The sequence below is a fragment of the Telopea speciosissima genome, chromosome 5, assembly GCF_018873765.1.
Source record: "Telopea speciosissima isolate NSW1024214 ecotype Mountain lineage chromosome 5, Tspe_v1, whole genome shotgun sequence".
Lineage (NCBI taxonomy): Eukaryota > Viridiplantae > Streptophyta > Magnoliopsida > Proteales > Proteaceae > Telopea > Telopea speciosissima.
In genome coordinates, this window is record NC_057920.1 from 15,418,415 (window position 1) to 15,443,112 (window position 24,698).

Below are 24,698 nucleotides of genomic sequence, written 5' to 3' on the forward strand. Positions count from 1 at the left end.
TAAACTTTGTTGCATCGTTCTGTTCGCCCATGAGCTAAGCACAACTCGCTTGAGATACATTTGACACATAAAAATGTTTCTATTCGCCCATGAATGAAGCACAGCTCCACTAATAAACAATTGAAAAAGAGAAAGGTGGCAAGAAGCTCATGAAGTTTTGTCATACATGGGAGGAAACTTAGCCCCATCAAACGGTCTCCAATGGTTCCCAACACGAAGTTCGATTCGAGACCCAATTTTTGTAAGGATTGAAGTTGACAGAGAGGATCGACAAGAAGAATGCCAACCAATTTTTTGCTCGCCATTGTTATTGCTTGCCTCTGCCTCTACTTGTCGCCGGTGAGGGAGGGGAGAGGGAGGTCAGGGAAGCCGGTTCCAGAGAAGGATATCTCTACAGACGGAGAAGAAGGGGAAAAGGAGAGAGGAGAGGGAGGTTGAGAGGAAAATTACACAAAAAGCACCATATCTTAAGAGGTTGATAAGTGAAATGGGATGGGCAAATAAGTCCGGTTACAACAATTGGTTGACAGCTTTACCCTTTTGTCTTTTAGAATAACATTAAACAATTTGTAAGGGGAAGCATTCACTGCGGGGGAGCTCAGGAACCACGCACATGCAGAGGCCAATGAGAGTGCGCGGAAGGACCTTGGGTGTGGAATTTTTGCCTATCATAGGAGGCAGACCAGTCATTTCTCCCCTCCCAACGGATGTGCGCGGTACACTCCCTCGAAGAAAATTCTTCTCCAATTTTAATCTTTTGATATTTTTTTTTCCTACATGAAATTACTTTTACAAATAAGAAAATGGAAAATTAAAAGAAGATTACAAATTCTTAATTCACTACTTTGCGTTTTTTTGGGGGGAGGGCTAAAACATACTACATTGGTGGCAACAAGTTACACCCATTTTATTTTTCAAATCTAAAGGATTTGATTGTAAACTAAAATTTAGTAATCATATTTGGAATATTTTGAAATCAACTAGATAATCATATGAACTAGTAATTACAAAAATTTAGATTAAAAAATTAAAGTAAACTTTAGCAAATCAAATTTGGAATATAGAAAAATCACTTAAATAAAATTATTTAAATTAGCAACATAATGGGGGAGTATCCAGTGCACGAGGCTCTCACCACTGCGTGCAATTTTACCCCTGCTTTAGCATAGAGGTTGTTTTCAGACTTGAACCCGTAATCACTTGGTCACAATGGAACAACCTTACCATTGCTACATAATAGGTTTCATTTAAGTCCCCCCCCCCCTAACTGTAGCTTCTTAGGAAACAGGGGGAGATTAAGATTGTTTTCTCTTTTGTGCTAAAATAGGCAAGCATTGATAATTCAAAATGAATCCAAACATCTTTGTTAATCTGGAAGCGCAACTAATATTTACACATTTCTCTTGCTTTTAAGCATCCTAATCTTGCCTATAGCCCTATTATAACATGGCAAAACAGAAAAAATAATGTTTTCAAACGTTTTGTAGCAAGGAAGAGATAAATTTAAAAAATAAAATAAAAATCAATGACTATCTCTCATGTGCATTGTTGAAAGGCAATCCAAGTTGAGCTATGGAATTTTAAATAATACTAGGTCAGGAGGAAGCATATAAAAAAGAGTGTGAGAGGTTTTTTGACCTATCAATTTGTGGGAATCTCCCACACCACATCCACAGGGCATTGGAATCAATTTCATCAATAAGAAAACCCACATGATTAAGAAAGAAAGAGAATATCGAGAATGTGAAAGGATGTGGGAAAGCACTCCCACACTAAAGGCATGGGGATTTTTTTTTTCTCACCTATAAGTGATTTAAAATTTGTAGTCTTCTTTTGATTCACTGTTGTCTTATTCCTAATAGTTAAGTTATAGGTAAAGAAATGTATTTAAAATAATTTGAAAATGACTTATCATTATGTCATTATCAAAAGATACCATTGTCCATTTTTTGAATCCATATGTGAAATGAGGATCTACTCTCATTAGAAAAAAGTGTATTATATTAAAAGGATAATAAAAAAAAGTTACAATTATAAAGCACATTATGGTAATCAAGGAGAAAATCCATTTAGTTTTAGGGGAAAAAGACGGGCATGCTGGCTACAATACAGGTTCTCTCACAATCACTTACACTCTCTCTTTAATAACTATATGGGTCTCCTTATATGACAAACTAATATCCATCGAAATGCACTCTCTCCCTTCCCAGATTGGTTTAAGTGTGTAATGTATAAGATGCCAACATACCTTGTCCCTATGTCAATCAATTTCCCTTAATTTTAAGATTATTAAGTTAACATGCATGAATCATTTAAGAAGGCTATATAAATATAAGGGAAAGAGAACGCCACTTGGTCACATAGCATGCGCTGTCCCTGCGCCCCAGACACAAAGTCGTAGGAAATGACCATCGCACCCTTGGCCACTTTCATCTTTCTAGGGGTGCGACTGTCATTATGCGCACCCTTGTGTTTGGGCGCAGGGGCGGCATGCACTATGCAACCGGGTGGCATTCTTTCTCCCTAGAAAAAGGCAAGTGTTCTCTGTCCTGGAGCAAAGGGTGTGCTAGAACCTCACTCTCTATATCTCCCCTATGAGCAAAGTGGTCATTTCAGCCCAAGAGAAAGACAAAGAGTAGGAGGTGCTAGCACACCCTCTCCTCCAAACATAAAACATTTTTTGATGGGCAAACATAAAACATTGTGCCAAATAGAAATTAGTAAATCAATATTTAAAGGTATGTTTAGATGCCAAGAAAATAAAATTTTCAAACAAATTTGAATTTGAAGAGAGAGATAGACATAAAAATCAATCATTATATCACCATGATTTTTGTCTTATTATATTTGTCATTTTCTTGCATCCAAACATAACCTAAAAGTGATTTTTGGGTGAATGGGAAAATACACTAAAGAAAAAGAGCAGAAGACTAACTATGTCCAACCATAGTTGGAAAAACCAGGTTTTTATTGGGTTGAGTTGCCTGAGTTGAGTCAAATTTTTGGAAAATCTGGTTAAAAGTCGTGTAGATTAGGTCAAGATAAAAAATGACGAGTCTCGGTCATAAATTGTCCGAGTAAAATAAGACTCAGTATTTTACCCGAGTACAAACTTGGAGAGTTTAGTTGTTTTTTTATAAAACTAGAAAGTCGATTCACTTTGAAAGTAACTGAGTTGAGTAAAATGGTAAATCCATATTCTAAAACAGTAAGTAACCCTCAGGTCTCAACTCTTCATAGTATTCCTTCTCTTGTTCAATGGTATAAACTCAAAATGCATTGACATGTGATTCCATGATTTTGTTTTTTAATGGTTTTCCCATATTTTTTTTGTATTAAAAAAATAAGAAAAAACTTGACTTGCCTTGACTGGGTTTGACAAGGTCGAGCCACTAGGTTTTTCTGAAAGATGATTTGAGTCAGAAAACCTGATTTTCCAACTATGTGTCCAACTTACCAAATCAAAGCTACACATGGCAAGACTAACTATATCTATCCACTGATCCACATATACACCCTAGAGTTTTTTTATGTTTCTATACATGATTCAAGGTATTAGTATGGATCAACCAATACCGATACCTGACTGATACAATATCAATGTATCGATTCAGATTAAGGGTAAAATGATTTTTTTTCTTAAAAAAATAAGGGTAAAATCGTCCAATATGATCATTATCAGTCGATCCATATCAATAACATGATTTAAATCCATATTTCTATCCCATTATTTTGTAAAGTTTCTAATTAACCCCGATATTCTTAAGCCCCATGGCGGTCGGTAAACAATTTATACTAGGGTGTTAATCGATTAGTTTGGATCGGTTTTGGTTCAGACTAAGTCAGTTTGGGTGTGAGAATGGTGAATTCGAATTTGAAACCGAACCACCAGTTTATTCAGTTCGATCCCAATCTTGACACCCTTAGGCTCCATTTGGTTGAAAGGGGAATTAAAGAGAAGGGAAGTGAAATTTTCATACTTAAAAAAGGAATTTTTGTAATCATTACCGCATGTGACAATATCACTACTCCAAATCATTCCATATTTGGTTATTAAATTCCACTTTACTTTGCATCCAATTCCCTTTTGTTTAAAATGTAAAATAAATATTACATGTAAAATGTGTCATTACTAGATAGGGTAAGACATTTAAGTAGTTTATACAATCACATAGGGTAATGATTACAAAAGCTTCTTTTTAAGTTTGAAAAACTTCCATTCCCTTTGATTCCCCTTGCAACCAAACAGAGCCTTAGTTTTTCTTGGGTAAGCCATATTTTATACTGCTCAAAACGGCCCATAGGTTATTAATGGAGGCCCAATACTATATAGTCCATAAGAATTAAAGGTAAGAGCAAAGCCCAGGCCCAATTATACCTTTGTTTGTTTTTTCGAAGTTTCCAATGTCAGTGCAAACTGCAAAGTGGAGAGAAGAAGCGGCCAAAAGGCGGGGTTTGCGGATTCGAACTCATCGTATGTCCTTCCCGCTGTTTCATGACGTCTACAAAGTGTAACAGTTTTTCCTTTTTTTGTTTTTTTGGGTTTTCGTGCGCTTTGTGTATACTTCGCCCCCAAATTCATTTTATTTTCTCGTTCGCATCACATTCTCTCCTTCACACTTTACCTGAAAAGCTGAAATCCCCCTGATTCTTACTGTTTTCGTCAATCATGTCAGGTTCAGGTGAAGATTTGGGTCGCTATTGCCAACAAACCCAGTTCAAATTTCTGTTCAATTCTCAGTCTCAATCACAGATTCAGTCTTCTCCACCTCAGATTCTTGGCCCTATGAAGCGCCACTTCCCGTTCTCGTATCCAAGGCCACCTTCTTTCGCTTTCAACTCTGCTCCCCAATCTTATAGTCAGAATCACTCTCCCGATCATCATCGTCTGAATCCCCGCAGGGGCGGAGTCAGTGGCGGTGCTGAGGGAGGCTCTGTGATTTCTAAGATTCCGGTTAGTCTCCTGCGACATTATGATCATCTGATCATCACTGTGTTTTGTTTTATTCAATTTCCTTCTTTTTTTTTTGGGTACTATTTGGTTGCTTGTTTAGTTTTTTCTGTTTCCTTGTTTAGGGTTGGAAAACGTTAAAGTTTGATTTCCTTTATATTTTGTTTTTCTAATAAGAATCATCTACCATTGTAATTTACGTGTAAGGTTCAGCTAGGTTCGGACTTCTTTAACTTATTTGAGCACTCTTTAAATTTTAGCTTGTGGCATTTCTTGGATTTGTGAAAGTGTAGATGCTTGATTGTTTCATTGTGTTGTTGTTGCAGGTGATTAAAGTAATAAGGATGTCATTATTTAGTCACTAGTACTTGTGGTGTACTGAGAAGAGGGAGAGGGGATGGTCAAGGGGTTAAATGCATAGTTGTCACGGCATCTTGGTGACCCAAGGTGTTGGAGGGGTCCAGACCAAGGATCTAGAACTCGGTGCCGACACTGGTTTCGTCCAGTCAGAAACCGAGATTGTCTCGGTTTCGACCATTTTTCGGTCGAAACCTGGTATTTTCTGTAGGCTAACTCGAACTTTGGTCTCAAGGCCTAGAAGTTGTTTTTTTGGCCCTGATTCTTGTTGTGCTGCCTATTGTTAACATTTTGAATCCAATCCATGCATTAGTTTTACATAGAGAACACTCAAAATAATACTTGTGGTTTTGACCCAAATTTGATATTGTATATTGTTCTTGGATATTGTATCAAAAAAGGTTTGACTGGAACATAACTCCTTCAATATAAATTAGATTTAAGCAATCTTGGATTTGTTGGAAAGTTTTCCAACAAAACTTGCAAACAAATCTAAGATTGCTTAAATCTGATTTATATTAAAGGAGTTGTATTCCGGTCAAACTTAATGTATTAGCATGGTTAAATGACTTTGCTACTAAAAAATTGTATTGCGGAAAATGTATATCTTATTGCTTATAAACAATGCTCGACTTAACTCAACTAAGCCTTATCCCAACATAAGAAATTGTTGGGGAAAGGGGTTGGAGATAAAGATTAGATGAGGTGCCAAGGATAGAGAAAAGAACCTATGAATTTAGTTGTGTTTGGAGGTAATTAGAAGTTATTGGCCTAATTATATGTTATACAATCACACTATAGATAAATTTGCTAGTATCATTAAAATATTCAATATCACTGTTGGCCATATTCTAATTTCTATTGATTTATTGAATGACATTACCTCTCATGAAGTGCACTTGGATAAAATGAATTTCTGATAATTATTTTTACAAAGTCGTCCTTTTATTTTTGTATAAAGTACTGTCTTGATAACTAGTAATGTAATAGCACATTCTTAATAATCTGCAGTGATAAGAAGATATAAGTAATGTTATGAACCTTTGAAACAACTTATTTCCTCGGGATTATTCTATAGATTTACATATATTATTAGATGTATAAAAATTATCTGCCATAGAATATTGGTTATAAGAGAGCTGCTGTAAACACAGTAAGGACCACGGGGGGATGATGACGATTTGGCTACTAAAGTCTTGAGTACCAAGGGTTGACATTTATGCGCATGGGTTTGACAGGCTACTAACAAATTGTTTTGATGAAAATGCATCTTATTGTTCAAGTTACAAGGAGGTTAATTTTTCTTTGCAAGAGTCATGTAATTGGGACAGATCTGAAATTTGGATCAGTACCTGCCTGTTGGCTCAATGCCCCTCTTGATCCAGGAATGAGGCTAGTGAATGGATTAACTGATCTTGAAGCTCAACACACGCAAAACCAGGCTAAAATCACTTAGTATGGAATGAATGTAAACTCTTTCAATTTGGCTGGCAAGACTTTGTAATTGGATCCAAAATGAAACTGAGATTTAGTTTGTTTCTGTGCTCTCTGATCAGGTAGGACTTTCCTGACTTGGTGAACCATTGTAGAGGTTTCAAACATTGAAGAAGCAAAATTAGTGTGATTTTAAAAATTCATTTTGATATTCATAAATGTTGGTTGAGATATTGCATGGTTGTATTGCAGTGTGAGTAGTTATTTGGCTTGGTATTTTAAGGTTGTAGACCATGCATTTTGTTGTTTTCATTGACAAGAATGGTGAAATTTTACTAAAAGGTACAGTCTAAACTGGATAGTCGATCTGGGCCAAGCATTCATGTAGTTGATTTCGATGTCTTTGCCTTGTTGGTATTGGAACAACTGTAAGGTTATTGGTTGGTTTGCATAAGAATCGTACTCTTCCATCAAGGAATAGCTTAAAGTATCATTTTTAGTAGGGGTACAGTCCAAACTGGATGGTTCATCTGGACCAAGCTTTCGTATAGTTGATTTATCTTTGCTTTGGTGGTGTTGGAATCGACATGAAGGCTATTGGTTAGTTTGCATAAGAATAGTACCATTACAATCACAGACATGGCTTAAAGTATCATTATATTACCCTTTATGTGTTTTTCTCGGGACACGAACCCTGATTTCTTGCCTCCCGTTACTCATACCTCCTAGATTTCTCTTCCTTCAACCTGCGTTCAGTGCTAGCATGTTTAAGTCAACTCAACTAATTTTTTCCAAATCACAAATCTAAGGCCCAATCTGGTAAGTATGGTCAGTTGAACAAATCTTGTTCTGCCACTCCACCCTATTTAAGGCCAGATCTTCCACTAAATCATAAGCACTTGTTTCTCTTCTCATTATTTCAACCCTAATCATTTTCTGTCTTTAACACAGTACTCTAAAGTGCCTCTCCACTACATCCATCCTGTTTTAAGTTTACGGGCAACATCTTCTTCAATCTTTCCCGCTTTAATATAAAGTGGAACAACATAAAGAAAATATATGATTTTGGGCATATAATAAATCAACTCAGATAAAAACAAATTTCTTCAAATTTGGGGTTTTTAAAAGTTCTCTTTTTGTTAATTTTGAAATGAGCTTAATATTAATTATGAATGTATTATTCAAGCATGGAGTACGCATAAAGCTCTTTGTTCTGTGGCCGATTATTATTGAGTTTTTAGCTTCTTTTAATTATTTCTAGGGAGAATGTTCTCTGTGCCGGGAGTGCAGGCTGTGCCCAGACACATGGGGGTGGGCGCAATGACCACCCTGCCCCCCTGAGTGGCAGGCCCATGTATCTGGGTGCAGCCTGCGCTGTGGCACAGAGAACATGAGCCCTTATTTCTATTAGGCTCCATTTGTTTCCTAGTAAAAACCACGTAAAAGGAAAACTTGCAGGAAAATTGGTACAATTGGCAGGATTTACTTGGAAAGTTTCCCTTTATGCAATTTTTACCTGAAAAAAAAAAAACAAAAAACAGAGCCTTTAGAGAGATAATTTATTGGATCCATATGCAAAATATGTCAAAGGCAAACTATTCAATTAAAACCATTAAAATAATATTTGAGATGAAGCTTAACCATGGTTTTAATATTTCTCTTTTGCTTAAATGATCTGAATTATTTTCACTTTTGGATTTTTTAAATCAGTTTTTCAGTACGGATTTAAAAGCAGACAATCTTGAAGGTCAAATTGGTAAATGTGCAACTCGCCGTGGACATGGTGGAGCACTTAATATTGCGCCTGGCGCAGGTGGTAAGCATAGCAATAAATCGAAGGTTTCAAAGCACAAGAAATCTGGTTCACAAACTTTGGGGTCAAACTCGGGTCAGTGAATTTATATTATCATATAATATGTTATCTTTTGCACTACATTGTGGAACTTGTGTGATACATCTCATTATACATATTTCTGATGGTATGAAGTCTTTTCTTGGAAGAAGGAAAGATAACAGATGGAACTTACATCTATTGAATCTTTGCTTGTAGACGACCCTTCTAATATGTTGGAACCAGCTGCCACTTGTCGTTATGACAGTTCTCTGGGTAACTCAAGTTTAAGAGCAATGTATCCATAGCTTTTGATACTTTATTTGTTGCCAAGTTATCTGATAAAAATATGTTGCAGGCCTGCTAACAAAGAAGTTCATTAGTTTAATCCAGGAGGCGAAGGATGGCACTCTTGATCTGAACAACGCAGCAGATGTCTTAGAGGTAGAAATTCTTATGATGACTTATTGCTGCTCAAACTTAAACTTTTGCATGTCTACTTTTATTTATTCTGGTTTTCTAACTTGCCATGGTTTCATTTGGAAAAATTTTCTTTATTTGACAGGTTCAGAAAAGGAGAATATATGATATTACGAATGTTCTTGAAGGAATAGGTTTAATAGAAAAAACATCAAAGAATAATATACGTTGGAAGTAAGATCAACAATCCTCCTTTTTGTTAGTTCCTTTTTTTCCCCCATTTCAATAACTTGTACTCATTCCCTAGTCTTGAAACAGGGGACTTGAAATGTCAATACCTAAGGAACTGGATGCTCTAGTTACGAGGCTCAAGGTACTTCATTTCTAATTGACCATGCTTAATTGTGGCCTAATTATATAATTTGTTGCATTCTGATTTCTGGGTTTATAATGTATTAATGTTTGTTGACATGCTGGCCAATTTATATGTACGCAACTGATGCTAATTGTTCAACTTTAATACTTTCATGTTTATTCAAATAATTTCCATGGGGCTAAGAAGACAGCACCTAAGCAACATGTGCAAGTTCATTGGATTGGGAATTCGGAATTCACAATTCTTAGAAGAATGAATATGCAAAGAGTTGGACATTTGGCTGATAATAGGGACAGAAAAGGGTACCCTCTTTTTTTAGGGACAGAAAAAGGTTGGGTCAGGTCCAGTATTGGTTGGGCCTCTTGAACCCCCGATTCTGCTGAACCTAATTAGGGGTATTCTAATCACTTAAGGATTAAAACCTCATGTAACTCCAAAATCGTAGGGAGTATATGAACCAAAACCAGCAACCGAAATTTAATTAAACAGAGAAAAAACAACTTTTCTGGTCAAGAGGGCTAATATGGAAGGAGAATAAACCTGAACGTTTAAACCAGAACCAACATTTGGATTTGAGCATATTAAGCGAGTACTAAAATAGTAACTTTAGATAGAAAAGCAAGAGAAACTAAAATAGAAAGTGAGTAAATGGTTTCGTAACTAGAGAACCAACATGGAAAGTGAATATAAATAATAGAAACTACCAAAACAGAATTAGCAACTAGAGAACAGCTTAAATAACTCATGGATTGGCAACTAGAATCAAAATAGAAACTAGAGAAAGGAATTAAAAAGTAGTGCAAACATAATGATGTAGGACAGGTTTGGAAATCCACATCTTTCATCAACCAGTCCTATTCTAGCCACAAGCATGATTTATTGGGGTTTATGGGCTGCTGTAGCTGAAATAACAAATGAAAGGCTCTTAAGAAGTGAAACTGGAGGTTGGGAGAAATAAGATGGAACCAAAAAAAAAAAAAACAATGGATTTTGGGGATCGAACATGGATGGTTTGCTGTAGATAGAGAGTTTGAAAGAGAGGAGTGGATAGAAGAAGAAGAAGAAGATAGACAAGAAAGCTGATCATCTTGGCTTCACACCATCTTGGATTCACTCCATCTGGGATCTACTCCAAGAATTCCATAGAATCACTCATGCTTTCATTCCTTGCTTGTCTTCCATCTCCAAATACAATCTTTTTAAATCCAAAATGAAAAAAAAGTAGAAGGAAATAACTCCCTAATAACTACTCCCTAATAACTACTTCTCTAGCAATAACTCCCTTACAACATTTGTACATAACAGTTCTGGCCCCAACTAAAAATGCAACCAAAATAACAAAAAGAACTATACATAATGAAGTGACATGTGGCTGCATAGATCCTTGAGTGATGTCCTCATCACATAATAGCAAGTGTTTTGCAAAATAGTAACTAAAAGGAATCCTATAAACAAGGCAAAGAATGGTGATGCCACAAGGTTCAAACAATGGCAGAATACTGCCATTAATGAAAGGAATCAATGGGGAAAAGAGAAGAAGAAGAAGAAGATATAAGATAGAATATGAAGGATATGAACTAAGCTTCGCACCTAGAACTTGACTAAGATATTACCAGTCCAACTTGGCATCCCACCAAGGGCTTCACTGCACCTTTGATGTAGATCACAGTTCCATGTATAGCCGCAGGAACAAGCCCCAAAACCAGTTCAGTGTAGTTGTGGAAGGCAGCCTGGTCTGATGATGTGGCAAGTTTTTGTTGGTTCGATGGAGCATCTCATAAGGCAGCCAGTCCAGATTGTGTGGGGATTATAATTTCCAATTTCCAGATTCGGATAAAGTATCGACCAGCAGTTTAATAGAATATATTTTCCTAGATTTTCCAGATCTGGTGGGCCCCATGGTCAGCTGTATGGAGGATGGTTTGAAGGCTAGTTGCATGAAGATTTGTATCCCATGAGATTGAGCTGTCGAGAGATAATTTAGAAACTCAATTTGTCTTTTCGTGGAGGATTTAGTATTCAGTTTTAGTTTCAATTTTTAGATTAGATTAGTTTCTAGATTCTAGGACTTTTATTTTGCTTACTGGATTTATTTGTAATTAGTTTCTAATTATGACAAAGTCTAGGGGTTTCTTTTCCACACAAGAAAGAGTTGTTTTTATGTAATTGGTAGTTTCTATTTTTAGGATTCTTTATTTGTTAGTTAATTAGATTGCTATTAGGATTTTATTTTATTTCTAGAAGACTTTGGTTGTAATCAGTTACTATTTAAATAAAGAACAAGGCTGAGTACAATCCATGGTTGAGTTAGAAAAAGAATGAGCTTGGTTAAAGCCTTTAATGGCTGTGAGAGACAGGTACGGTGAGAGGCCGTAGGCCGTAGGTGAGAGACCCGTCCCTATCTCCCCCCTTCTATCTATCCATCTTCTTTTACTTTCTAATCAAATAATGTGTTGGTGTTCTGCTGCAACCTATCATCGATCTTACAAATTGTTCAAATTGTTGGTAATGGTATAATGCCATACTCTTTATTTATAACTTCATGGAAATAAGCAAAAGAGGAAACCCCTATGCATGGTGGAGAGAATATTTTACTACTTAAGTCTTCTTCAAACTAGAAACTATTCTAGAACCTTAATAAAATGGTAACTAACTACTTAATCCCATATAGGACTTATATCCCTAAAATTTGGGTTTATAGAGTTGGCCCATTACAATAATCATCCCAAAAACATTAAGTTGATTGCCCTTCAAAATTAAACATATTAGTCCATTCTTGGTCCAGTTTGATAGCCTGGTTTACTGCTGGCCTTCTTGTTCTTTTGAACTGCATCACTAACTCACTCTGTCCCATGAGCCACTGGGGGCAGAGTCACACAACATCCAATGAGGCAGGAAAAGAACAAAAATTGGAGAGGTGTATATAGAAAAAACAGAGAAAAAAGGGAGGTGGTCTGGGGGTGGGGGGAGATAGTACAGATTACATACCAAATCTTTTAAGATAATATGAAGAAGAAGAATGAGAGCACAAGGGTGTAGCTGAGAACTTTATCTTTCAGGGGCAGCTGCAGGTTCACTTGTCAACTGTCACTCGGTTTGGGATCCAGTTCTAGTCCGCTTCAGGTTTGGATTGGCACATAGATTTACTTTTATCTAAAGTGAATTTGGATTTTGAAAAAAAAAAAAACCTTTGCCATACACCCGATCAAATAACAGTTCCTTCTCAAATTTCATGTCTGGTATCAGGCTGAATGGTTGTCCATCCTATAATGGAAAGGTGATATGGAATACTGACCATTGGTTGAAAGAGGACCATATGGTTTGGCCATTTATCAAATTCCAAAGCTAAACTCAATCGCATAGATCACTATGTATTGAACCTTTCTCTTGGTATCATCAGCTGCCTAAGTATTGCCCAAAATTAACTGGTTAACTGTGCTTTATGTTGTAATGTTTTTGGATGAAACACGAGTCATGGGTAATGTGAACACCTTTTGCAAATTTTGAGCACCGCCAAACTGTCATGTAGCAAATAAATAAAGGCAACCAAGGGGGTCCACCTAGAGAAACCATATCATAATAAAAGTCTAAGAGTTATTATAGGACAACTTTATTGTTGTTTATGTTCGTATAGGTAGTCAATATATACTTTTTTATATATTTCAGGCTTAATTATATATTTATATATAAGATGCAAGTAATTGGAAAGGGTTATGTAAGAGCTTAAGGTGGAGGGATGCATACGCTTCTCATGTCATGTTTCCCCTTTGTACCACATATGCTGTAAAAGGTTTATGAAAAGTCAGGAGGCAGCCACTGAAAATGAAAATGAAACCCTACATGGTTTTACTTAAAAAAATACTCCCTCCTCAAAACTAGAAACCTAGTGATCCATCACGGTCCTATCACTGCAACGAGATCATGGTTCAGGCTGGCAGGAAACTAAGCCAGCCATGGATTACCCGATTAACCAATCCTGCTGCATTCCCTGTTTGATATCAAAATAACTAAATAAAAATTGGACTAGCGAATGGTGTGAATCAAGTTATATGAGTTGATCTCACCATTAGTAAGTGCTTTCTTGACAGGCTGAAGTTGGAAGTCTATATGATGAAGAATGCAGGCTTAATGATAGCATAAGGTTTGTTTCATGGGAAGCTATATTTTTCTACTTTGACCTCTCCAAGGGTTTAGACTGATTTCGTGTCAACTTTACAGAGAAAAACAGGAAAGTCTCAGGGCCCTAGATGAAGATGAAAACAGCCGGAAGTATATTCAATTTCTCATCTTATGGCACTTAGATTTACATTTTCTTCCTTTTTCTGAGAATGTGTTTATGTAAACTGTTTAGGCTTCTATTTTTAACCGAAGATGATATTCTGAGCCTTCCATGCTTTCAGGTTTGGTACTCTGTGGAACCTTGTTCCTATAGTTTTTGTTCTTTGTTCCTTCCTTCCCCAACCCCACCCCCACCCCCACCCCCACCCCCACCCCGTTCCTCCACTGAGTCACTCACCTTTGTCACATGCAAATTGGTCATGCTATGTTGATGTGACAGGACCACACTCTAATTGCAATAAAAGCTCCCCAGGCAAGTTCCCTTGAAGTCCCTGATCCTGATGAGGTAGGTAAAGAGGATTAATTAAGAAGATGAAATTCCAGGGAAATTTCTTGGATGATGTCTGATTGGGTAATTCTCTTTATGGATAGGGTGTTGATTATCAGCAATTCAGAATCATTGTCAGAAGCACCACAGGACCAATTGACCTGTACCTGCTGAGGTTAATATCCTTTGGTTTTTCTATCATGCATGTTTCTACTGCTAATCTCCTGATGCTTCCTACTTTTTACAGCACACATCAGGGGAGGTGTGAGAATTTAGATGTGAAGCAGGCCAAGACAATTGATTTGTCCATGGGAAGTGGCAATCCTAACAGTGAAGATGCATTACTCAAGAAATTCCACGATGAAAGGCTATCTGAGGCAGGACATTGCCAAGATAATATAAAAACTTCCATTTCATCTAGCGCACTGGAAAATGTGTCTGGGATGCAGAGGATCATCCCTACAGATTTTAGTGTAAGCATCTAAGGAGTGTTCAGATGATGTACAAAGCTCAGTCCTAGTTGTCTGAAGGATTATCATTTATATGACTGCTCTCCACTCTGATTGCAGATTAATGATGATTACTGGTTCCAGTCAGATCTTGAAGTCAGCATTACTGATTTGTGGGGTAAGTGGATTGTGTGCTTTAATTAGTTAGTTTTGATTCTTAGTTTGTTACGATTTGAACAAACTTTCTTTCTTGTTGATGAAGTTATATACATATATTGTTATTCTGTCACTCTCGCAGCAAATGACTGGGCACGAGTGTGTGAACCTCAAGACAAGATTGCAATGCACAACCCAGGATTAATGAAACATCATGTGCCTGCAGGTGGTGTTTGCAAACAAAGAGGGATTGAGGTACCTTGTTGTATAGAAAATACTTGAGGGCTGTGTAGTATGGTCCCTAAGTGAGTATAAATTATGTAACAAGATGGTTCTCTTTTATTCTGTCAATAATTAAGTTGATTTTTCTTTCAAGTGAGAAACTTTTGGTCAGGCAAGAATGCATCAGATGGTCTGTTTCAAGTCCTCAGATTATGTTTCTTCTCTACTTTTGTCCACACACACTAGAATCTGTAGTTGGTTTCCCTGTGGCTATGTATGTAGAAGGCCAAGAAAAAAGATCCCAATGTTAGGCTTTGAATATATCAAGATGTATCATAATAAATAACAGCATCATATAGTTGCATAAATCAGGATTAGTGAATTTAAACAGCTGCTTATAAAACAATGCAAGACACTGGGATATTTCTTCAGGATCTTCTATCGGTTTAGCATTGTGGTCCTGAGAAGCATGAGTATGGTTTAACTTCTTGTTTCTTCCACTATATTATGAAGGCATTTAGTATTTCTTTCCCTAGAATTAAATCCAATTTTGTCTTAGATTTCTGAAACCAATAAAGCTCTTCACTTTTTGAAATCGATTCTTATGTCTGCTTTAACCCAATTGTGTCTGGAGGAAAACATATTCAAATTTTTAGATTTTAAAAGTTTTAGCATTTTATGTTACGACCCAAACCCGGATAAGGTACACGGTATTGCCCACATGGGCATTGGTCAAAAACCATCATTTACATTTTTATAATAATCCAACTCCCAAATATCATATACATATATAGCAGAAAACAAGTGCTCATGTGATTCAATAATAGTGTACAAATACAACGTTTTACTATTATGTCAAGTCTTAGTCAATATTGTGAAATATCGATAGTGCACTATATAGAAGAGGTTAGTCTGGCCTCAAGTTAATAAATTGACCCTTTACTCTAGTACTGTAACCAAGGAGAGGAATGACACAGTTCGTACTTGTAATCTCATATCACATATAAGATTTTACCGAGTCCTTGTCTTGTCTATATATAGTATTTTGTCAAGTCCTTAACTTGCTTTTGTATCACACAGGATTTTAACTCATCGAGTACACATAGTACTACTATTATCAATCTCATTCACTTGATTCACATATCTCGTACATTTGTGCACATAATTTGTACTTTTGATGTCAATACATTTACAATCATATAATACTTACCATAGTGCATATAAATATATCTTACATTATTGAATAAAATAATATAAATTTGTTTCTAATACCAAAATGTCCGGAGTACGATTTGAACCCACCAGGTCTACACCCTTATCTTTACCGAAAATGAAACAGACACTAATATCATATTCCATTAAGATCCAATTTTTTTATAGCACATCCGATTAATAGTAGTATGTAAGATATCGGCAAAGGTAAAGCCATATCCAATCTGATCATCGTATCTGCCATTTTAATCATATATTCGGCTATTAGATCCGTATCTGAATATTTATATGGATCAGAATTCGGATATGAATACTTATACGGATCAGAATTCGGATATTATAGTTATATCTAGCTGGTATTCGATCCACGTATAGCTTGTTTGGGGTGGGGCGGGGCGGGGCGGGGAGGGGCGAAGGAGGAGGGAAGGGGAAAAAGAAAAAAGAAAACTAAAATTCTGCCCATCCAATAAGGTTCAAGAAGAAAACCCAGAGCTACAGCAAAATCGCAACAATAGCAGTGGTCGTGGTGAAGCACTGGCAATCCATGAACCTGTCTGAGGAGTAGGAGCTGTATATGGGAGAGAAGAGTCTGCTATTTTGGCTCAACAAGTTCATCTACGCCTCTATTTTCATCATAATTGGAGCTTGGACCTTATTCCGTGTCATCTGTACCTCGCTTGCTCTCTACCAACTTGAATCCCCTCCTTTGTCCTCTCTACCATGTCCAAAAGCTCATCATAATAAAACCAACGAATTGAAGATGAAAGCTAAAAAATGTACATCAACAACGTCAGAGCAACCTACCACCTAAATATATCCTTTTCCCACCTACTCTACCTTGTCTTCATCATTTTTTCCATACATTTGCTACAACCAAATGCTTAAGATAGAAGAAGGCAGAGAATAACAGGGGACCCTTCCTAACGATTCACTGCAGCTCGTGTTTTCCTCAATCTTCCACGTGTCACCCGGATGGCTTCGTCCATGATCACATCCTGTGGCTGTGGTTTCGCATTCCCATTGCCTGAGGACTGGACTGGCTCTATCTGCATTGCTTCTGCTTCTTTATTTGTTGATTGGCCGCTTATTTCGGCAGCAGGTTCAGACACAGCTGCTGTTTGGGGTTGCATACCTGCAGGGGGTGCAGAAGGCACTTGTGGAGGTCCAGCTTCTTCTGCTGGTTCATGCTGCTCTTCAGTTGAAGTTGAAGCTGAAGCTGCACTGGAAGTGCGTGATAGTGCCTGTTGAGACTGTTGCTGCTGTTTATTTATGGAGTTCTGGCGAGTTGGGGCAGTAGGCGGAGTTTGGCGAACCCCAGCACCCTGCTGCTGCTGCAGTTATTTCCAATGGACGAAGGGTTAAAATGATTTTAATCCAAGATTGTAGTATTGGCTATTATTTGTCTTTCCATTAAACAAACTACAGGTGCTTCTGTTTATTCTTACTCTCATATTAACACATTAGTACCATACAGGTAGAATCAAACCAAAGTTAATAGATAAATGGAAGATCAATACAACCTTCTCAACCTTCAACCTAATAGTGTAACCACTGCTACTTGGGTGCAGGAGCAATACTTCTTTTAACCTTTTAATAAGTAGGATTTGTAAATTAAAACATGTGATGTGCGAAAACTGTCGGTTTTGGTGTAGGAGAAATCGACAGGGTATATTAATTATTAACATAATCGGATCATCATACATTTACACACAATATCCTGTTATAAAAGTCCCAGCCCAGCATAAGAATATACACATCTGTTGTATTCTGATTCATTATGCCCAAGAAATCCTGGTGATATAATTAAACAAGTTAATATTCTGTGATGAAAAAAATTGCCCTGCTGGCTCTGATTCTTTTGTTTCCCTCTTCTCTCCATGAATTAAATCAGTTTTGCCGAACACAATCAGAAGGGGGGAGCGGACAGCAGGGTGCACTGTAGAGCTCATGGTGCAAATAATTGGAAGGCAGGATATTGCAGAGAGAATGCGAAATTACATACTATACACTAGGTTCAAATGAAATCACATCCATGTCTATTTATCCTTATTATCATTGGATACCTGTGTAGGGCGAGGCCTCGCTGTAGACTGTGAAGCAACATACTGCAAAATCTCAAAAACCATTGTCTGGCCATAGCTTGCAGCCTTTTGCCAATATAAAATTGCAATGTCCCCAGCCCTAATCCTTAACTCCAACAAGTTACGATCAATTTCAGTCTCATGCTTCGCAACGTATGGCCTAAAGAAGGAATCATACACATATGATGTTCCCTGAAACAATTGAGCAAAAATGTGAGAAGAAACAATTATAATACAAACAAAAGGTGTGATCAGTTAGATAACCAATACAATTCTCCTAATCACCAAAGGGAATCCTGTACCTTTGTTTTAGGATACCACAAATATATGAAGAATGCCAATTTGGCCTCACTGTACATTGGTACCCTGTAAGAAAGCCAGGCATTGTAAAGACAAAGATCCATATGATAACAAAGTGTCCCCAACATTTTCAATTTTATTTTTCCTTTACCATGATATAAAAGTATCTCCAACCCTCTCAAAGACTGTCAGCACTGCAACTAAAATCCTACAAATTTGAAGAAAAAAATTTTAAATTGAGGCATTTTGTTTATCAAGGGCTCAATTAAAAGAGTAACAATCAAAGAGCATACCAGTATTGGCACCAAAACCGAAGCTGCTCAATCTCTGGCTTGTTCTTCTCCACAGTTTTAAAGCATTCATAAGCAGGATAAGCATAGCCAAAAACCATCCTGCCACACCATAATCAGAGAAGTAAGTTATAAGAAACCTCATGTAACAGAAAACAGGCATTTCAATGAGCAACTTACACCAGCCCTCTGGTTAGAAAGGATCCCATCATTGTGGATCCTTAATAGACACAATTAAGTCAGACGAGTTCAACTGCAATCATAGAAGAAATTAAAGAATCAGAAAATCGTTATTGAACCTTCGGTTGCTAATAATGGCAACTTGACTTCTACAGAAATTTCTGATCTACAAATCGAACAAACACCAAAAGCAGCAGAACTAACATCACAATTGATTCCCTTAAGGCAAAGAAAAAATGTACATAGATTTTATTCAGAAAAAAAAAAAACAAAACAGTGTGAGAAGAAGGGGAGGGTGAGACAATGAAATCACCCAGAGAATTGAGGTTCATCTAAAGAAACTCATTAACTAGTAAAATGAAGACGAACAGAGAAAAATCAAATTAATATCAGAAAAATTCCAGTTTAAGAGGGCACGGACATTATTCACGATTAGTTAAAACCTAGAGCGTCGCAAGTGCTAAAATTAGGGTAAATTACTTGGAAGCAAAATCACTAACAAAAACCACCGACAACTGCTAATGAGAATCACTTGAGGAAACACACACATTATCAGAAATAAAAATAAGAATTATCAGCAGAAAACCATTAAGAAAACCGAAGCCTGCAGGCGGCATCATACTGTTAATCATTCGAAAACAGAACCAGAGATCGCTAGTAATCGAAAATCCAAATCCAGTAGAGCATTCACATCTTTACAAACAGTTCAAAGAGAAAAACGAAAAAATCAAAGAGGTCACTCACAAAAGAGAAGAGATTAAACGATCTGTACCTTTGAGTTACTTATCCTGCAAAGCAGAAAACAAGAATCGAACTGGAAAATGCAATTGATTAAAGAAGAAAGAAGAGTCCCAAATGAAGTGAGAAGATCCTCTGGTTTCAAACGGAATCGAAACGGAGGCTCTTATAGCCTTCCGTCGCGCCCGTCTGGTCGAAGCTACGCTGCCGAAACGATACGGGAAAAGCCGGTTCGACCTCGGAGGCGAGAGGAGAAGAAGAGAGACCTTGAAAGACTCTGAAAGAGAGAAAGAATGAGAGATTTATCGTTTTGAATTTATTTTTGGGGGAGAGAGATAAGCACGTGTGTAGAGATTATACAACTCACCGTCGAACGTGTATCCAACGGTTCACGTCTACCAGGGTAATAATATCAATGAGCCCGACAAAGAGGACAGAATTATCGTCCTACCTTGTATTTATCATTTATGGATCTTCATTACGTGTAAAATGCGAGAATATTAAAAAAGAGCAGGAAAAGGGTGATTGCCGGTTAAGCTAAGCATCTTATGAAAGAATGGATATGGTACGGATAACGAACCGGACTAATTGGACCGGCAAGAATGGCTGCAACGATCGGTACGAGGAAGACGATGGGCTGTGCAGGTGAGAGGAGGGTACGAACTGATTCTGCTGTCCTGTGAGCCAGGTAATGACTGTGCTCATCACTGTCAAAATTGAAGTTCGTTATTTTTTTTTGTTTTAGTGATGCATGTCAAATGTTTGGTGAAATTGCCCAAAGGAATCTGAGAAACTCATAGGAGAAAGTAAACAAATTCTCATTCTAGAATCTATCTCGTATAGAAGCAACCAAACAAATTCTCATTCTAGAATCTATCTAGTACATAAGCAACCAAACAATTCCTCATTCTAGGTAAAAATTATTTGTCAAAAATATTTCCACAAATAAAATAAAAATAAAAATAGGAAGAATGTTCTCTGTGCCATAGCGCAGCTCGCGCCCAGGCACATGGGTAGCTTGTGCAGGGGGTAGGGTGGTCATTGCGCTCACCCCCATGTACCTGGGCACAGGATGCACTGTGGCACAAAGAATAGCGCCCCATAAAAATAAATGAGAGAAAAAAATAAGAGACAAGTCTCCATACATCAAAGAAGGCACACCACTCATCATGGTTTGTAATCTTGGATCGGATCATCTCGGGACCGGGACCGATCCGTCAAGGTATTCCTAAATTATTCCCTAGATCGGCCGTTCCAATTCGGTACTTGCCTTTTTTGGGTTTTTTTTTTTTGAATTTTTTACTGATCTGTAACTATTTTAACATTTTATTAATATTTTTGACCGATCCAAACCCGATCCAAAAAAACTTGGATTTTGGTCATTTTTTATCAATCCAAGCTGAGTTTGATCGATCGAGATCGGTATTAGATCAGTATCGACGATGACCGATCCCGAGTTCAACCATGCCAAGCCAATGTGTGCACGAGAAGGAATGTAGGAGGAGAGAGAGAGTGTGTCAAAGAGGAGGAGAGACTGAGAGAGTGAGAAGCATGTAGACGTACCATTGGTAATGTGTATTATTTTCCTATAAATTAGTGAAACGAGTTTCCTTCCACCCACGTTGAATTGGATACCATTCACCGTGGGACAAGAGAGGGCGGGAGAAGGAGAAGGAATCATGAGGGTCTTTTGGAAAAATACTAAACTTACAAGGAGAGAATCCACATAGCTAAACTTTGCATTCAAATCAACACTTTGAAGGTCCTTAACCCCCCTCCCACCAAAAAAATAATAAAAATTTCAACACTTCGAATGTAAGTTTCATTTCTAGGATTGCTTGAAGAAAATGTAAAGGAGAACCATTAGGGCCAAGCATGCCTTGCTGTGGATTAATGCTCCTTGCCAGTGTATCCAAAGATCTCGTGCTCTTCTTCTCCGGCAATGACAACATACGTTCTTTTAGCATATCCAAACACTCTCAGATGTAGGGAGTTTCATGGGCACTACCTTTGTTATATGACACTAAAGAACTTACGAAATCTTTTGATAATTTTTTAGGATAAAGTTTTCTTGCACCCATAGAGGATGGTTCACCCACCATCCTAGGGTTCACAAACCCCCCTAGGGTCTTAGTATGTTCTAAAATACCCTCTCTATAGTCTATACCCAATGTTGCCCTCTCCCATTCCTCGGTGAATGAGATCCTATTCATCATAGATAGTAACTCGGTCCATGTTTTTATTTTGAAAAATAATAGAAATGTTGCCCATAAATGGTCTCGAGGGCTAGAACTACGAAGTTGGGCAGGTCTGTTAATGTGGACGTTGAATGGTTTTTATTCAATTAACTTTTGTTTATTTCCATCCAAAAAAAATAAAATGTGTGATATGATTCAAGAGTTGGGAATTGGTCGACCACTAGAATTGATCAGAAGAACCCTAGAATCGAGCACAAACCCAATCCCAATTCGTCAAAACCATGATGCCTAGACGTACATGGGAAGGTATTTGATTGATGGGCAAGAGATTGTGATAGAGATCGTGATTCCTCATGTCTGGTCGCATAGTCTACACTAGTGCAAAGATCAATGAAAATGCACGTAAGGGTGTCAATATGAACAGAATTTTTTTATTTCATAGAAAAAAGATCAGTAATTTTGCACGCTTTTGTGTGTAAGCGCAGGATCTACGCGAAGAGGTAGAGTACTTTTCCCCCTTGATTTGCTAGAAGCACCAATGGATAGCCTACAGCTACCAGGAAGAAATAAACTCCGAAAAATTGCCCTCCCAACGAATATCTGATTGGCTAGAAGCACCAAATCCCGAGCTGGAGACAGTCGCGAAGGAAATGAGAAATACGCTACGGAATGGAGTGAAATATGCGATTCAATTTGTTGATAATCATGAGATTATCGAGGACCCTCTCCAGTTCCTTTGAGAGGACAAAACCAAGTGCCATCCAAAATCGCTGTAGTTTCAGCCACACAAGCATAAGAGTGACCTTTTTCAGCTGCCAAACAAAAAATAATCGGACGGTTGAAATCGCGGCAGACCCGCTTATACCAACTAGACCCGAATTTCCAAGACTGGCCCCATTTACATTGATTTTGACAAAATCATAGAGAAGAGAGACCAAGTGATGTGAAATGGAGACTTGGGAGGTTTGATCGAATCCTTATCCCCTTCAATGTGTTTTCAATTCCTCCAATTTTTCACATGGGGTGAAAATGATCGTCCTATCCTTTGTCCGAAAACACCGTCCAAGGTAAGATCTATTCCTCTCTATTAGAGGAATTGAAAGAATTAGAGGTGCCCGTGAATTGAAGGTGATAATTATTCAGGTCTGATATTATATGGGCCCTTTAGATAAACCTTAGAAGTGGCCATTCACCCTTCTTACATTGTGTGGCAAGTGTTGTAGTAGTACAGAGGAAATATGAATTTCTATCCTACCCACTGGTCATGCTGGCAAGGTATATATATACCAATTGTGGAATAATTGAAGATTTGGACTTAGAACCTGGGGGTGGAGGTGGAAGTGTTACTTTGGTGGGGAAGTAATTAGCGAGGGAAGGCTTTTGTGACAAATTTCCTCCAATACTGAGGGCAACTGAAATCCAAAGGGATTAGGTATTAGTGGATCTTTCAGGGAAAGGGACCCACCACCTCGCCTAATCGTTGATCCATTAAAAAGTAAGCACTATACTAGAATACTAGATGATGGAAACACATATTTCCCTCCGCATCAATCCATCCAATTTTGGGCCCCACATCTTTCATCCTCTTATCACATTTAAGATTAGTTGGTAGGCCCTCCATAACAACAACAAAAAAGAGAAGATAGAATAAGATACATTGGATGAGAAGAAATCTTGTTTTATTGTTAAGAATCCAACGGCTGTGGGTGGAGGGGCCCAAATCCAACCTGAGAGCTTATGACTTAAGTGTCATCAAAATGTGTCCTATTCAACCACTTTACAATGCTTTATCCTCGCAACAAGAAGAGAAGCCTTTATTGGTGTTTGACATTAATTATAGTTTCTTTCAAGTTTCAACTATGAGTGTTAGTTGTTATGTTACTTTTGCTCATTAATATATATATTTTTTTCTGTGGGGGCGAAATGAAGGAAAAATCATTAAAAGTTTTTTTATAAGAAAAAGAAAACCATTAAAATCAAACAAATTAATCGTTGGATAGCGGATTTACATATTTATCCCACCATAATATATCCCAATGATGTACTTATAATAAGAGATAAGTTTTATGATTTTAAGGATTGGTTATCTGTGCCATGGATTAAATATCCCATTTTAATGTGTGCAGGATCTCAGATTCCAGAAGTAAGACTGGGAGGCTGATCGTACTTTTTTTTATTGGATGGAAGATTTTTGAGTTTTGCTGCAGGAAAAATGGAATCATCAACTACGTGGGAATCTGAATTATACAGTATCAAGACAGGTTTAGACCATGCAGGACATTTAGGCTTGCAGATAAAAGAAATCTGGTGTACTAATGAATCCATAGTCGATGCCCTTCCATCTTCTACTATGGCACCATGGCCTTATAATCATATTAAGGATTTAATGTATATAAGTAATAGAACTCAGAACACTATGTTCAGTTTGTACAAAGATGCACTATGTCTAGCTATAGGTTTAAATCTTGCTTCTCCTGTGCAAGATAGAACTATGTCATCTTCCACTACTTCTATCTAATGAACTTTGTTTGTTTTTCATCAAAAAAAAAATATTATGGAGAGGGGGAGGGTTCTTCCCATAATCCCATATGTATATTCAGATGCCTCCTTTTTTCTTTTTTTTTTTTGTCATGTGAAAGAATGATGTAAAAATTCTGATTGTTGGATGTTTAGCGATTCGAATAAATCGATGAAGATTCAATATATTCTGTCATGTATTGGCATGTCATCTCGTGTATGTCTATACACCCTAAGGTAGTTCTTGATTTTTTCAATAACTTGATATTAAGCTTTAAATAAAATTTAAACCTCACCTAAACTGCGAAGTATTAGTTATTGCACTGCATGCATATCTACTTCTGGTGTTTAGGCCGACCTTCTTTCCATCCTTATCTCGC

General features: G+C 37.3%; 2 protein-coding genes across 5 annotated transcripts; one reads left to right on the forward strand and one right to left on the reverse strand.

Annotated features, from left to right (window-relative positions):
• Positions 1 to 4,483: 4,483 nt before the first annotated feature.
• LOC122661702 (transcription factor E2FC-like) lies at positions 4,484 to 14,945 on the forward strand. 3 transcript variants are annotated; one of them, XM_043857198.1, is made up of 14 exons: positions 4,484 to 4,954; positions 8,453 to 8,630; positions 8,793 to 8,849; positions 8,932 to 9,017; positions 9,139 to 9,227; positions 9,312 to 9,366; positions 13,458 to 13,510; positions 13,588 to 13,638; positions 13,721 to 13,769; positions 13,928 to 13,960; positions 14,080 to 14,150; positions 14,223 to 14,448; positions 14,545 to 14,602; positions 14,723 to 14,945. In XM_043857198.1, the coding sequence occupies exons 1-14, from the start codon at positions 4,670 to 4,672 to the stop codon at positions 14,860 to 14,862; spliced, it is 1,431 nt and encodes a 476-aa protein (XP_043713133.1). In that variant the 5' UTR covers positions 4,484 to 4,669; the 3' UTR covers positions 14,863 to 14,945. The 3 variants fall into 3 exon arrangements, with proteins under 3 accessions (XP_043713133.1, XP_043713134.1, XP_043713132.1); XM_043857197.1 differs by having other exon boundaries at positions 4,490 to 4,954; positions 13,928 to 13,993; XM_043857199.1 differs by lacking the exon at positions 13,928 to 13,960 and having other exon boundaries at positions 4,485 to 4,954.
• A 1,859-nt stretch (positions 14,946 to 16,804) lies between these two features.
• On the reverse strand, positions 16,805 to 19,903 carry LOC122661704 (putative HVA22-like protein g). 2 transcript variants are annotated; one of them, XM_043857201.1, is made up of 7 exons: positions 19,639 to 19,903; positions 18,866 to 18,940; positions 18,689 to 18,787; positions 18,547 to 18,603; positions 18,398 to 18,461; positions 18,078 to 18,287; positions 16,805 to 17,345 (listed from the first exon to the last, which is right to left on the reverse strand). In XM_043857201.1, exons 2-7 carry the CDS (start codon positions 18,895 to 18,897, stop codon positions 16,935 to 16,937), a joined length of 873 nt encoding a protein of 290 aa, XP_043713136.1. In that variant the 5' UTR covers positions 18,898 to 18,940; positions 19,639 to 19,903; the 3' UTR covers positions 16,805 to 16,934. The 2 variants fall into 2 exon arrangements, with proteins under 2 accessions (XP_043713136.1, XP_043713135.1); XM_043857200.1 differs by having other exon boundaries at positions 16,805 to 17,348.
• Positions 19,904 to 24,698: the final 4,795 nt, after the last annotated feature.

Bases quoted from the DNA above. Each gene is read 5' to 3' on its own strand.
- LOC122661704 (XM_043857200.1), bottom strand. From the start codon at position 18,897: ATGATGGGATCCTTTCTAACCAGAGGGCTGGT. The intron at 18,604-18,688 runs GTATGCTCTTTG...TCAAATTTGTAG, and splicing joins CGGTTTTGGTGCCAATACTG to GATTTTAGTTGCAGTGCTGA. The intron at 17,349-18,077 runs GTATCCAATGAT...TGGAAATAACTG, and splicing joins CGAGGCCTCGCCCTACACAG to CAGCAGCAGCAGGGTGCTGG.
- LOC122661702 (XM_043857197.1), top strand. From the start codon at position 4,670: ATGTCAGGTTCAGGTGAAGATTTGGGTCGCTATTGCCAACAAACCCAG. The intron at 13,994-14,079 runs GTAGGTAAAGAG...CTTTATGGATAG, and splicing joins AAGTCCCTGATCCTGATGAG to GGTGTTGATTATCAGCAATT. The intron at 14,449-14,544 runs GTAAGCATCTAA...CTCTGATTGCAG, and splicing joins TCATCCCTACAGATTTTAGT to ATTAATGATGATTACTGGTT.